At 47.6% G+C, this 15,865-nt stretch overlaps 1 protein-coding gene across 1 annotated transcript in view; it reads right to left on the bottom strand.

Annotated features, from left to right (window-relative positions):
* Window positions 1-15,865, bottom strand: part of smog (G-protein coupled receptor 158 smog) — a 183,561-nt gene that overhangs the window by 68,615 nt on the left and 99,081 nt on the right. Inside the window, 1 exon segment of the mRNA XM_077628421.1 lies at window positions 70-396. Coding sequence (XP_077484547.1) covers window positions 70-396 — 327 coding nt within the window.

The following is a 15,865-nucleotide window of genomic DNA, read 5'->3' as shown; positions in this document are numbered from 1 at the left end:
CAAAGAAACAAACAAACAAACAAACAAACAGGGACGCAGAGTGCACGCACACCACAGGCATACACGCACCTTGGACTTCCTGAGCCTGAAGACGACGGCCATGAGCACGACGGTGACGCTGGTGCAGAAGCCCTGCAGTCCCAGGGCCATCGTGCGCCAGGCCATGTTGTACTGCACGAAGCAGGCCTCGCGCTCGGCCTCGCCCTCGCCGCCGCGCTGGCAGGCGCCCCCGCACCGCGCGGGGCATGGAAGGCAGCGGTACTCGGCGGGCGACTCCGCGGCAGCGGCCTCGAGCGCCTCGCCGTTGCCCGCCGCCGACGCGGGCGCGTAGAAGCCCTCGCGGCAGCGGCACTGGTAGCCGCCCCGACGGAAGCCCAGGCCCGCAGAGGGCTCGCACTGCGAACACACAGGGGGTGTTATACGCCACGGTCTGTACAGTAACGAAGCTGACCGGAGAAAACTACTGCCTCTTTCCAAGGCAGGCGTATATTAATTGAACGGTTACAGATCTCTTTGTTTATGGTTTATGGGGGTTTAACGTTCCAAAGCGACTCAGGCTATGAGGGACGCCGTAGTGAAAGGCTCCGGAAATTTCGACCACCAGGGGTTCTTTTACGTGCACTGACATCGCACAGCACACGGGCCTCTAGAACCTCGCCTCCATCGAAATTCGACCGCCGCGGCCGGGATCGAACCCGCGTCTTCCGGGCCGGCAGCCGAGCGCCATAACCACTCAGCCACCGCGGCGGCTAAGGTTACAGATCTGTGATTTCTTACTGACAGCCGCTGGCGCTAGTGCGCTGGTCATGCGGTGCTTTGGGTACAACGCGAGTCGTTGTCGTCGTTGCTCTAGTCATCAACACCATCGCAATCCGACTGAGCTGAACTGCACCTACTACAAGAAAAAGGCCACTGACCTCCGCTTAACACCCTGTCCTGCTCTAGATACGGCGCTCTTATCCTAATCTCATCCTCCGACCAGACTCTCTGCCGCACACTGCCTACGGCTGCTTTCTCTTGGAACCCACTCAGGTTCCCTAAGGGACTATCGCTTATCTTCCCTTCACATGACGTGCCCTGCCCATGCGAATTTCTTCTTTATTTCGGCTAAAATATCAACGACTCGCTTTTGTTCCCTGGCACATTCTGCTTTTTTCCGGTCTCTTAGCGTTACATTCATAATTTTTCTTTCCTCAGTTTAGCTTCAAGCGTTCACGCTAGCCTCCTCGAACGCAGGAAACCACAGCAAACTTCACTTTCGGACCTACTAACTGATGTCCACGGCTTAGAAGGACGTGAAACAACAGGCATTCGACAAGTTTTAAGGCTAGCTCAAGCACGGGGGCAGTACGCGTATTAAGCGAGTTCAGCCACACCCAGGAATTCTTACATGCCCTTTCTGCATGCAACACGGATAGTGCCACATGTGTATGTGCACATCACGCTATGAGGTAGCCAATCGCCTTTGAACAACGAGATATTAACGCCCGAAATAGGTTTTCGTGCTTCAGGAACTGAATGTGGAACGAGCAGATGCGCACGTTTGGTTCTGCAGAAGCAGAGCCAGTGGCACGTTGTTGACGCAGACGAAGAGAGAGAAAATTCTGTTTTAGCAAGAATAAAAACAAATTGAATGAATAATACATCACTAAACTGACGTCCAGTTATTTAACGTCATTATTTCAACTAGGTGTTATTGAACAATTTTATAAAAATAACAGACGAGTTTGGAACGACAGGCTAGAACAACAGGGTGTAAGTAGCGCGGCAAAGAGCGTTAGCAAGATATGTCGCTCAGCGAGCAGCAGCATTACTTCGACTGCAGCCACCACAACAGCGACCAGACACATAAAGCTTCCTTAAGTGCTCCTATGACGCTTAGGTATCACGAAAATGCTCTGCACAGATTCGAACACACAAGTAAAAACACATATAGAAGCTATCGATAAAAGTGTCTGTGGGCGCGTAGCGATGAAACCATCGTTATTTTTGCCGGCAGTCCGACGCGAAACGTGACGACCGTACAGGCGCGACGATTATCGGAGCTCTTCAGACGGGAGCCGAATCGAGTTTACGCAGTGCCCGAGGCGACACCGAAATGGCTACGCTTCTCATCATCGCTACGATTATGGAGCTCCAACGTGCCTTTTGTCTTTGCTGTGCAGATTAGTGGTGTCGGCGAAGCGCGATGAAGCACCGTCGAACAGCGTCTTTTTCCCCCGCACAAAATATCGGGCCTAACAACTCGAAAATCGCATCTCTTGCCGCAGCAGCAACAGACTGAAAAATGTCGCATCAAATCCTGTTAGAGACTCTTTTGTGATAAAACGCTTGGATTATTTACCGCCTTTATTGTGTTGAGTATACCGTTCGGGCAACTCCACAAACGGGATAATGTCACCCAAGCAGCTTCTCCAATTTTGGTTCTGACGTTGACAGAGAGTACAGGAAGAGAATGAAGACGTGGTGTGCAGTAGAGAATTTGTGGGCGAACTTCAGAGGGGTGGTTATGCCTACGTAACTACTTCTGACATCGCAGCGATAAATGTGTCGCGCCATTTTGTATTTTTGCACACTTATGTGCCAAAGCTACGTCACCTGGGCTATGAGGCGCACATCAGTGGACAACTCAATCTGCGGGATAGTGCAAAGAATCGGTTCTAATTACATTTAGTTCTGATTTTTTTCTGACCACGGGTTCTAAGATGCCATTTAAATATTTAGCCATTACAACCATGCGAAGCATGCTTCGTCTAGTGCGCTCATACCGGCTATCTTCACTGAGGTATACTTTCAGTTTTGAAAGTGCGAGTCATTAATAAATATGCACCTTTAAGAAAAAAAAGGCATTTGCGCGTGTTTTCATCGTCTTCAAGTTTACACCATCTTGCCTTGAACGCGAGAAGATATTGCCAATAACAGTCTTGACACAAACGATAACACATGTTTTTATTTCCTACGTTACTTTCGACTGCGGGCATCTGAATGCAATGATGAAATGTGAAACTTAAAAGAAGTAATCAACCCTTAGATGTGTCACAAGAAAGCCGGAGCTAAATTATTACAGATCTGTACACTTCGAAGCTCCTTGAAAATAGAAGAATGAAGTTACTCTCGCAAGTGGTAACAAAGCATCTCAAGAGAGTGGAAAAAAAAGCGCGTTTATTAAAATGTTAGAAGAGAAGTAGGAGCTGAAGACAGCTTAAGGCAGAAGCTGTCTTGTCGCGGGTGGGGCAACGATAGAGCGCGAATAGAACGAAGTGAAGGATTTAAGGATTCGCGGGTTGGAGCGAAGCTGATTCGCAGAGGAATGCAGGCGACGGCGCTGGGAAGGTGAACTTGAGCGAACTGTGGACGCTGTAGGTTATTTTTGTATAAACGGTGCTGACTACACATGAAAAAAAGCAAGAAAGATTAAAAAAAAGCAAATGAGAGCAAGGAAGATTGATTACGCGTGGGAACTATAAAATATAAATGAGAAAAAGTCACCTGCTCGTTCCATTTGTGCATAACTGGCTAAGCCACTTCTAAATAAATAATCAGGATCTCAGTCAGTGCAAATTATACAAAGAAAGAAAAAGACGGTATGAAAGTCAAAAAAGAGAAAAGAGTTACAGTAACATTCACTCAAAGTTACACAACTTTCAGAGTAGGCTGATACTCTTGAATGTGGTAAGGATGTATGGTTACGCACGTGATACCACTGCAACTTATTCTGAAACTGAAGGTCTGGGTGAACGTTGTTGTGAGTTCTGTTGAAAGCTGGTTCGCGTTTATGGGGCGTAATGTCCCTAAGCGAGTCGGGCTATGAGAGACGCCGTAGTGGAGGGCTCCGGATAATTTTGACCGCCTGGGTTTCTTTGACGTGCCCTGACATTGTACAGTACAAGGACCTCCAGCATTTCGCCTCCACCGAAATGTGACCGCCACGGCAGGGTTCGAACCCGCTTCTTTCAGATCAGCAATCGAGGACCACAACCACTGAGTCAACACTACAGGTACCTTCTGTTGAATGCATAAGCAGATCACGAGGTTCTTTACTATGACATGCAGCACGCTAACAGCGCGGAGGGTTTTTCTGTGTCAAGCGTTGCTCTATCAGATTAGCAAAGGGTTTGACGTGATCACGCGCGCAGGCCACACGGCGCCGCATTTGACAGATTCACGCGACCAGGCCTCTTACGCACGCACCTAATTTGCATGTTCACTTAACTCGCGTGCAGAGAAAAAGAAAAAAATATATCAGATCTGTAAGCGAGTTGCGTGGTAGAAATAGCGCCTCTCCTACGCTGCTGGCTTGTAGTTTTCGCCAAAACACGCAGGGCCCCACTATTGAACGGCCGCTGTGCAAGGGCTTCAAATAGACTTGGCCAAGCATTCTTCCGCTTCGTGAAGACGACAAAATCAGCGCAGAGCTCCATTTTAAGGGGCTACACTGTAGAAAAGAAAGCAGGCTACTAGCAGAGTTCCCTCAACCAGGAAGAAGAGCTTAAACGAGGAATTCATCGACGCCACATGTATAGGATTATTCACCTCCAATCACACGTATGCTCTCAGCTGTTGTTACACGTTAGTTTCTTCTGGCGAGTTGCTGGGTATGAGACAGGCTAAATCCGATTAATGAAAATAATGGGAAAGAGAATTCGCGACCACGCTGCCGCGTGCAAGAGGCACGTGCAACCCACTCAAAGTGTTAACCCTACATACAGAGCATCGTTGTCATGAAACAATTACAAAAGCGTCCATTTGTCGATGTGCATGGCGGCACATCGGAAGATGGGAAACAGCACTCGGGGCAACGCTACCGAGTACGCACTGCGCGAAATCATAGCTCCCGTTTTTGAACCCCATTACAGAAGCCATTCAAATTCATGTTGGCTGTGAAATGGCCTTTAGGAAATAATAATTCGGACATAGAGAAATGTCAGTATAACTACGAAGAAAAATTGCATCGGTGATACGCGCACTGTGCTTGAACTGAAACATTCACATTCGGGTGGGCTGCCGCAAGAAAAGTGGGCGGCTTTCCTAATTTAGGAAAATCCGAGGGATTATGTTGTTCAAGTAGAAACGGTGAGAATTATTCCTGGCTTGACTCCCAGATTCATAACTGCGAAGGCTGCGATATATAGAGGCTTAGTTGTAAGCTGCAGTAGCTCGCTTCTTTTCCCAAGCGTTTACAATGTCGTCGCTTGCACGAATGACTTCTCCCACTTCCTGGTGAGGGGGAGCTTCAAAAGAGAAATACCGCGCTCATGAAAGAGACAGCGTGATTATTCATTTCCTTTCCGCCCGTACTTTCATCGCTCGCCGTGACGTGCCGGAGTGAGAGCGCATAGCTTTTGCGTTTGTCATCGTCCCATCATAAGCCATGTTCACGTCCACGTCAATGCGTCAAGGCTTCACGCACTCCGCTCCTCACCCCGCGCTGATTTTATGCGCCGATGTGGCGCGGTTCAATCTTTTCACTATTTCCTGCGCATGAAAGACAAATGTCGGCAGCGGACGCTAATATAGAGAGCGACGTGGAGTGTCGTTTGGCTCACACATCCAGAGCTTCGTGGGCTGAAATGGTGGAATTATGTCGCGAAAACATCTGGAGCTTAAATACTTGCTCTTTGCAGGAACACTTCGTACAGACGCAAGGGAGCAACGCTGACTGCGGTTTCGCGGTTTCGGATACGTTACCTCACAGACATCGTTGCTGTCTGTGAAAAATGCTTGCTTTGACGCTAAATGGACTGGGCTGCGACATCTTCAAAGTGTTGCATTTAGTGTTGCACGGTGTAGTCACACCCTTTAGAAAGTGCGAGCGTTTTGCGTGCGGAACTGAGCACGAAAAACGTAGAAGTGATGTAAATAAACAAAATGCGACCTGGCCCGTGTACAACTGCGTAAATTTTAAGCGTGTTTTAACTGGCCGCTGCTGTCATGCTTAAAAACGCGCCCCCGTAGTCAGCGCAGTTGCGTGTGCGTCCTCTTTGTGTCATTGTCTGCAAGCGCTGTGATTCCATGATGTCTGCCAAAAACCAACTATCCCAACAGCATACCGTGCATACTTCAAAGCCATTTTCCGGAAAAACGACTAAATGCTTAGAGAAAGGCTCTGAAAAGTTTAGTGCACATTAGTGTGAACAGATGTTTACATTCCGTGCAGACTCAAATTTTTTTTACAGGATTGCTATGAATTAAATAGTTTTACGCATGTGTAAAGAAGTGCGTGCTGCTGTGAATAAGACATTCACAAAGTTAACTGCTAATAGAAGCTGGGAAAGGCTATACATACATATCCCAAGAAAAAGCATGTTCTTTGGAAAGACTGGCCGACGATAAGATTTACGTCATTAGTAAAATTACTAGGAAATCGATTCAGCACGCTAATTCCTTAAATTCATTGCCGATTCTGTCATCGAAAGCAACTCAAGGTGTGGATTGCTGCGGTAGCATAAAAATTGATGTGAGCAATACCAGAGTGATGTTCGACAGCTTGACGAAGGAGCTGAAGTCCACGACTGACGGTAAGGTACTGGAAGCAGTTGATGAACAAATTTGTCTGTGCTAAAGTCAGGGCAGATCCTAATGAAAGATACATAATAAGCATGATAATATGCCTGATATAAGAACTGGTTCGACTGCACTGGGCAGACATTCCGCTGTTGCTCAAAAGTTACTGATATTCCTCGGTCTGAAAGTACGTAGCCATTGTATCCTACCAGGGATATCTTATGGGGCCCATTGCAAGTTGGAGTCTAGTGCAAAGACCTGACACGAAGCTGAGGGCAACGCAAAGGGCAAGCAAAATTTAGAGATAGAAAGAAAGCAGCGCATGCTGTATAACATACACGAGTTCACGACATTGTCACCTAAATAGGAGGAGGAAATGAATAAAGGCAGGGCATGTATTGCACAAGACTCTGGTCGACGGTCTGTTCGAGTGATGGAGTCGATACTTGGTAACGAAAAACGTATCCAGGGGCGGAAGTACTGTCAGGTGCACTGCAGGAGCAGTTCGGCGCCGTTCGGAGGCGCTTTTGTCCTGCAGAGGAGCCAACTGGTTTGATGAGGATTATCGTGATGATGACGACTAGTGTAAACCTTACTGTTTACACTACGCAGGCTGGGCAACATTATTTTTCTTTCTTTTTCTCTGCCCACACTAATACATGTTTACACTACGTGAGTGAAGCGAACTTTCGCGGCGGCTGCGTTTTTATGGAGGAAAAACGCTAAGGCGCCCGTGTGCTGTGCTATATCAGTGCACGTTAAAGATCCCCAGGTGGTCGAAATTATTCCGGAGCCCTCCACTACGGCACCTATTCTTCCTTTCTTCTTTCACTCCCTCCTTTATCCCTTCCCTTACGGCGCTGTTCAGGTGTCCAACGATATATGAGACAGATACTGCGCCATTTTCCTTTCCCCAAAAAACCAATTATTATTATTATTATTATTATTATTATTATTATTATTATTATTATTATGTACTCACCACTCCGCGAGTGCTGGCGCAGGCAGACGTCTTGAACTGCGTTTCAGTAAATAAAGCGACGCGCCGGCGTGTACACGCGTTAGCCACAATGTGCTAACGAGGCGATGGCAGCTAAATACAAAGCATGTATGAAAGACAGACACAGCGTTTTCACGCTCATCGAGCAGCTCTGAAATAGCGCGGCTTCCGACTTCGCAAAACAGCAGGCGTCACCCATTGATGCGTTGCGCAAGTTTCAATTTGACAATAACCATCAATTCACTGTAACCCTTGTCTTATTTTGACCACCGCGGATGACTGATTAATTAACTTTCGTGGAGACACTTGCCTGATATTTTCGGGCATCTCTGTTAACGTCACGTCATTTACCTCACGCGCTGCCAGTGTAGGGAAAGAGGGATTAGTTTATGGACTAAGATTAAGGCACAGCCCTGTCCCGAAGGCCGCATGCCAGCCGAGTAGGGCGCTCGGTTCCCCTGAAAACGCAAGAGAAAAAGGAGTCGCTCCGGGTGAACCTCAGCGCAAGGGCATCCTCTAACCGCAGTCTGTGCAGTCGAGCGTCTTCAAAGAGCCCAAAGAAACGGCAGCTCCCGAGACCGCACTGCGCTCATCTGCCTCTCCTCTAACGCTTTTTCGCCGCACTTTGGCAAGCGCGTCCCAGCGAGGGCCTCCCATATATATACGCTTGCGGTTGCGCGCACAGCAGCCGCATGCGAGCCACGTTCTCGGCCACCCCGCCCTAATTAAATTACGCCGAAAGCAGTGCGCGCGGAGCGTGGGCGCGCGTTCCCTGCTTTTCCATGTGGCCTGGTAGAAGATGACGTCAGGGCATTGCGATGAAAGCGAAGTGTCGGCAAAAGTGTACGCAGCTGCGACTGGTTTGCAGCTGTTACTCAAGACAGAAGGCTCGGTTGGGCGCGCACGACCGGTTTGGGTTACGAATTGCGCTTCTGGCACGAAAATGGTTGTGGTGAAGGGATTAACGATTTACTAACAAGAAGTGAGGGAAGACCGGTTATGAAAGAAGAGGGTTAGCCGTGGTGTGCTGAAAAGAAGTACCCTTAAAGCAAAAAGATTTGGTACAGCCGCGTTCAAGGCTCCTTAGGGAAAAAGGGTGTTGTTTTTCAATCTAGTCGCTGGGCACTTAGCTGACTCCGCAAAAATCTGTGGGAGTACGAACGGCAGTTTTCTTTAAGCACTGCAAATTTGTAGTCTTCTGGGGCGTCGCACGAGCACGCAGTATACTGCACGACTCATTAGAGACTTTTAGTATAGCGTACGCAGACATACGCAAAGGCATAGCGTACGCTATAAAACAGCGTGCTTCGTACTGCGCATGCGATAAACGCTATTCCAAACCGAGGTTTAGCGTACGTGCGCGTTACGTACGCCATTTCTTGAATTTAGCGTGCTTGCTCTTGCGAACGCTAGGAAAAATAGCGTTGTCAAGATGGCGGCGCCCACGTCCCCCGCTTCGGAGAGAATTCGTCAATGTTATTGGGTTTTTAGGCATATTCATTGCTTTAAATGGCCAGGTGATATTCGCTTTGCCTCGCCTCGCCAACAGCATAAAGAAAGAGGGATAAACTTGCCTAATTTTCGATTCCGTGTAACGATTCCGCAGCTCTTAATCCTAACAAGACAGAACCGACTGTGGATTGCCTTGATTTGGATTCTTAAGGAAATGTAGTCACAGCCTTGCCAAAAATTGCCGTTTCGGCGGTTAGCTGGTCCGTCTAGGCTAGCGACCAAGCCCGTCGCAGCAACGCTTCGATGTCGTCCCAGCTTAAAAACGCTAGGCAGTACGGGTCCGAAAGGATGCTAGTACGCACCATGACGTTATTAAGAACCTCGCTCGGTTCGGTTACCTAAAAAAAGTCGGGCCCTACCTCCACTGTGCAGAGCACAAACCATTTGGCCACGCAACCCGCTAACTGCGTGATGCGACTTGAATAACCTTGGCCATGCCTTGGCTAAATAGAAAAAAAAAAAACTTTGTCGCAACATATTTTCACAATTTAACACCAGATGGCGCCACTGCAACCTACGCTATAGTTGCGTTCAGGTTGGCATACGATAAACTAAAAGTGGTCGTGCGACCTCCTCTGTTACCTCCCGCTAAATGCTTGCGTATAGTGTACGCAAGCGATCATACGCTATACTAAAAGTCTCTATTGAATAGCGCCGAGTGTGACCTCGGACGTTTTGATTAAGGCTGCAGGCCTTGTAAGCCAGTGGTAAGGCAGAAACGAAAGGTTGGCAGATCTTCTGAACTGTTCGCATTTGCTAGTCTCGTGCAGGAAAACAAGAGGAACTCCTCACAGGAACGAATGATCCGGCTGAGGTTGCTTTGAGGTGGCCATTAACAATTGTGGGGAAGCGCAATTCTTCTCTAAGCGGCACCTTCAAAATACGTAACGTGGATCTCGCTCAAGGACGCTGTTTTGCAACCGTCAGAGAAAATAGCGATAGTTCTTTTTTTTTGTACTTCATAGAGCTCTGGATTTTTTTTAAAGTAACAATAATGGAGCGCTTACGATTTTCGCCGTAGTCGCTTGTGCTGTTGCCTTACGTTATTGTGATTCACCTGATTTGTGCATTATTTTTTGTACCTTGATAGAAGAAATGTCGCCACAAGACTGGGCGTTTTAAGCACGAAATGGTTTTGGCGCCTTTTCTTGACAAATTAAGGTGAAAATTGCCCGGAAATATTGGAGAATCTGAAGACGAACATGAGGGCAAGCACGAAGTCGAATATGAGGGCGAACTTATCCTAAATATTCAGAAATTTTCCGTTCATGTAGTATCCAGTGGAAATGAGGAACTGGCTAAAGTAGGCTAAGGCTGAGTTAAAACCTTCAGGAAGAGCCGTCGTGTCCATACATTTTCTTTCCTATCTTTCAATACTCTATCTCTCTTCCTCTTCTTCATTACCTTCCTTCCATTTCTTCCTTCACGACGACGCCCCTGCATATTGTCATCTTCTCCTTTCTTCTTCTCTCACTTTTCGCTTGGCTCCTGGTATGACACGCTTTGGCCTGGCACCGATCCGCCTGGGCAACAAACCAAGGCAAGCCAAGCAAACTGCAACTACAACGGCCTTCAGATACACGACGACTCCTGGTGGGCTCCTATTAACGGCTCTCTCGGTAAATAAGCATAGACGATCAATGCGACTGATGCGGAAGAATATGCGCTAACATTATTGTTCCTCTCAGACCGAACAGCCGCTGCCAACCACGTGTTCAGACTGTGTGAGCGTGATCCATTCCGTCAGTCACCATGTAGCACTTCGTAGCCCCTTCCCTATCTCTCCTACCCACCACCTGTCTCCTCCCACCCTCTCTTCGTCTTCTTTCTCTCACTTTTCCTCGGTTTCATCTCCACTGAAAGTGGAAAGGGGAATTTCTCTCTATCCTCTTCGCCACCTGCCAAGCGAGGATTCAGACACGGATTTCTCAGGCATGAGTGTTCTAATGTGCCGCCCAGACTCAGAGGCGGACTGGAGAGGAGTGTTAGTCGAAGAATGAGTATGTGTGTAAAATATAAGATGTGTACATACATGTCAAGCTCATATTCTTTACCTGAGTAAATCGCTAAATCAAAGTGCCTCAACAGCTGCGCTGAAAGTTCGTATTACTGAGTATCGTTATAGTCCAGTGAGGTTTCTTAGAGAATCAAAAATACAGCCCTTAGTTTCTTGTCGTGTGTCACGTGGTGGAAAACAAGCGAAGTAGGCTGCTCTCCTGAACTGTTGGCAACGCTGGCAAGCGGGATCCCTTTTCGACCTTTAAAGAGTGAAGGTTCTCGTGAGGTTTGACTTTCGCAAAGCTATGCCGACGCATGAGAGCGTGATAAATGTGACATTGCGCGCGGAATCCCAGAACTTTCATCCCGTGGGACCCGCGTAGCTGTGAGGCAGCAAGGCTGTGCTGAGCTCACACATAATCGAGTGGATGACACTCGGGGTGTCAGTTGCGCTTGTTTGCTGTGTCTGGTAAAGATGTCCAAAGTCCATTCTCGCCTAAACTTGTTGCGAGAGTCGGGTAGATTAGCAAAATTTGGCAATGATGAGCTGCGCGTCGAATTTGAGCGCACGTATACAATAAAGTATTGGCGTAGGACGCGCTGCGACGCGGCACTGCAATGCAGCCACTCCGCTGCCTAGGTTTTATGCGTTGCATATTGCAGTCACTCAGTTCAGCCCTTGGGCGCGGCCGGGCAGCCACCAAACCACGTGACGTGACGTCACGACAGCCGGAGGAAAAGCTGGGCCCCAACTCGCGCGGTCGCGCGCGGCCGCAGCCACCACCTGACTCCCGCTCCTCCCGCTAGGGGCGCTGCGCCGGCGCGTGACGTCACGGAGGAAAAGCTGGGCCCCAACTGGCGCGACAGCGCGCGGCCGCAGCCACCACCTGACTCCCGCTAGGGGCGCTGTGCTATGATTGACGTCACCGCATATGTATAAAAGAGCTGCGCTCCTTCGCCGGGACAGTCTTATACCCCTGTCACACGGGCATTTCGAGGGCCCTCGAACCAATAGTCTATCGACTCAAAGGCGATCGAGCGCTGCTACACGGGCAGTTTCAATGGCGATCGAGTCAATAGCCTATCGAGTCAACGGAGCAGCACGGAACTCCATCGAGATATGCAACGCATTCTTGGCTTAACCAAGCTAAGCCTGGCCATTTTTTGAGGACGCATTTCATCACTGCTGTCGGTCGCCTGTAGCTGTCTTGTTTGTGTAGTGCTGAGTTCACAAAAAAAAGAAGATAGTGAAATCTACATTATAAATTAACTCCTCCCTACCACGAGAAAAATTACCATTTTTGGTGGGTTTTTGTGAAATTTGTTTTGGTCTCAGACCAATCAGGTTTAAAATTTAATGAGATGGGTCAAAATTAAGCATCTTAGAAGAGATTGCCAACCTAAATTACAAGTTGTGCTATGCTTGTCGATGAAAGGAAGAATTGCGAAGAACAGAAGGATAATGAAGGAAAGAAAGAAGAAAATAAAGGGAAAAGAATACAGGACGAAAGAAAGAAGAAGAAGACTAAGGAAACAGTGAAAGAAGGATGGAAGCAAAGAAGGAAAGAGAAATAGAAAGAAGGAAGGGAATAAAGAAAGAAAAAATTAGGAAGAAAAGAAAGACAGAAAGGAAGAAGTAAAGAAAGAAACGAACAGGAAGAAAGAAAGACGAAAGAAACAACCAAAACGGGCGCACAGGGATAAGTACCAATAAGACAAAAAATGCCGAGTACATCGTTAGCCACATGGGACATAGGCCCGAAAAATGATATTATCAATTATATGCGGAATTCGACAAAGTATTGTTAACGTATTGCGTGAAACGTCCATGACTGCTTCAAGGCTTCCTAGAAGCTAAGCACGCCAATAAGGCTAGTCTCTAATCAGCACCTTAGCTCGCCTTTCTGTCTGCTTCCTGCTAGCGAAAACCATTTAATTCACTACCATTCTTGTGCTGATATCACTTCTAAAGTGACTAAACGGATTACTAACTAATCAGAAAATGCCAGCGACCCTCCATTCTTTTCCCGATATTCCATGAAAAAGGAAGGGAGGGGGGGGGGGGGGAGGGAAGATGTAAAGAAAAAAGAGAAGAGGAGAACGAAGTTACCGCAACAAAACACAACCTAGCTCGACGAAGCCCAGCCGCCTGTCTTTGGCTGCGCCGAGCACAAAGCCGTCTTTTGTTTTTTTCACTGGGCTCTCAAAAATCATGCCGCACTCAGGAATCCAATTTAGCCAACGAAATCCGCTTGAACTAAGCCTCTCGATCCGGGTGCGAGTGTAGGGTTTGTTCTTCGGTGCATGGGCGAACGTACGGGCGGTGAACACGGGATTGCACTGCCGATGTTGTCGGCGTCGCTTGTTCTTTTTTTCGCTTCATTTTCCAAGATGTAAGAGTCCCGAGAAGATTACATTAATAGTGTTTTACAAATTTATGCGGCGTTCCTATTGTGTGATCTGTTATATTTTTCAAGGCAGCAGCACTCTAGGTTCACACTGAACGTTGTTCAAGTATTCACGCCTTACCTCTAGCTGGCTGTATCGCCCAATATTGGGTCGCCTAATTTATTCTTCATGTTTTCTCTCGAGATAACATCGTGCCAGCTCAAATTTTTATACTTCGTTAAAAATTTTCTATCGTATTATGACTTTGATCGTAGCTGATTAGGGAGAGTTCCAATTTGTTGCCGCCACTGCTTTAGTCAGTTTCATAGCACAACTCATTTACAGAAAAGCTTGGAGCAGATGGAGAAATGCCATAACGACGACCGGAAACGTCAACATGCCCGACGACCTGGCCCCTTTCACCAAACTTCGAGGTGACAACAGTGAGGCACATAACATAAAACAAGGAGTACACACCGTGAACATCTATTTACAGTTTCCGTTCAAGACCACTCAAGAGACTGGACGCTGAATGGAGCGGCCTCTAGTGTACATCGAGCTGTTTGCGTTGTTTCCCGCCGGACGATCACAAACCCCAACCGGCGCTCCAAGTAAGTAACGGTGCTACCAAGTCGCGTTGTCGGAAAATACGTACACACGAGTAACATCCTTCCTTAGGCAGGTTGGTAGATGGTGCAGTGTTAATTCCGAAACAAAATCCAGACAGGCTCATTGAACTGGAATATCAAGTTTAGCTGCTATACATAAACGCAAGCTGCTCGGCGGAAATGAACAAAAGACGCAAAGTGAGATGCATGACACGAACACGTAACGATTCACGCCGCTGACAAACATAACGTTTCCTTGAAATGACACGGAACTTAAGGTTCGCCAATGAAACTATCTCGACACCTCTAAATCTTTGATGCTTGGGGAATTTAATTCGCCTTCGAGTGGCGATATTTTGCTGAGATCCAGAATTTTCACACTAACGATGCTGTGTGCACACACAATATCAAGAACTGCTCACCGAAAAGATTTTGTACAGATTACCGCAGCCGCCCATGCCGCTCTGTATTCTGTTAGCTGATGCTCCACTATAGGCTTAGCACTCAGAAGAGCAGTCGCACTCAGAAGAGCCTTCATTTTTTTTTGTACTGCTCTCAGGGAAGGTTTTCTGATGCATCTTTTTTTTCGATAAACGTAAACGCAACATAAAAAATTCACATAAAAGGAAGACAGGACGACGCGCGTCGTCCTGTCTTCCTTTTTCGTGAATGTTTTATATCGCGCGTAACGTTTACCGAAGAATATGCACCAACTCACCCAGCAAAAAGTTTTACATGAGCATCTTTTTAATTGCTTGTGAAGCAGCGATGCGAGTAACAGGGAGTCTTTTTAGTAGACCGCTCAGGGCAGAGCTGAAATGCACGCTTGAGTCTAGAAAAAAACGCGTCCAAATCAGTCCCAGATTTTTTACTGTGCCATCTATTTAGCGCTGGAAAAGTGAATTATATGTAAAGTGTTTTTCAAAAAATATAAAGCCCTAGGGGTTTGCTTCCAAGCCGTGTAGTTTGGCTCTTTAGCATATTTGACAGTCCTAAGCTTGGGAGGGTTGAGGGTTGAGGACTTAAGTTCATCCCGCCTTCGTGAGACTAGGGTCCCTGAGCATGCAAGAGGAGCCGCGCTGTAGGGCTAAGAAGCAGACCCCCTGGGCTGTCTACTTTTGACAAAGACTGTACACACAGTGCAAAACCGCATTCTCTAGAATAGCGAACCGATGACAGGATAGTCTGCTGATTTCTGCAAACTCAAGACGTCCCATGTAGATTCAAACAGGAAAATTTGCTTCAATAAATCAAATTGAAAAAGGCGGGGCTAGAAAGCGATCTTGGTTGTTTTTCCGAAAAGTAAAGCGATAGCAAGGAGACTTGGTTTGATTCCGGTTATGTACAGCCGCACACAGTTTCAGTGGCTCTACACAGTTGTGAAGAGCCCCCGTAATACTGAAGCGGTAGCCCTAGAGAGAGGTTTGTGGTTTGCTGTTGCCTCGTGTTCAGGCGGACGGATCCGGAGCTCGAACTGCCTCTTAATCGGGCCAGAGGTGGAGCCGACGGCGGGAGGCTGTTTGCGGTCTCGAAGAAAGGATGGCTGCCATAACTTTTTTTTCTTAACAACGATCTGCGGCCGACCACAAGGTTCGGAGAAAACGAGAGAGACCGGCGCGTGGAAAGAGCTGTAAAAAAAAAAGAGATAAAGCGGGGAGGGAAAGTTGCCCCGGAGCCATAAATTTGTGGCACAAAAGACTTGCAAACTTGCGGAACGAGCGCCGGAAATTCTCGAGCATTTTTACCGCGCTTAGCAGGGAAGGTGGCTCCGAGGAGAGCAGATGCAGACGTTGAAGGCGATGCGATCGAACCTGGAGCACGGGTAAACGATGGGAAGAACAGAAGGCAGAAGGGA

Source organism: Amblyomma americanum, chromosome 6 (genome assembly GCF_052857255.1).
Source record: "Amblyomma americanum isolate KBUSLIRL-KWMA chromosome 6, ASM5285725v1, whole genome shotgun sequence".
NCBI lineage: Eukaryota > Metazoa > Arthropoda > Arachnida > Ixodida > Ixodidae > Amblyomma > Amblyomma americanum.
The sequence above is the reverse complement of the archived record's forward strand: the minus strand, read 5'-3'. Positions and strand labels throughout refer to the sequence as shown.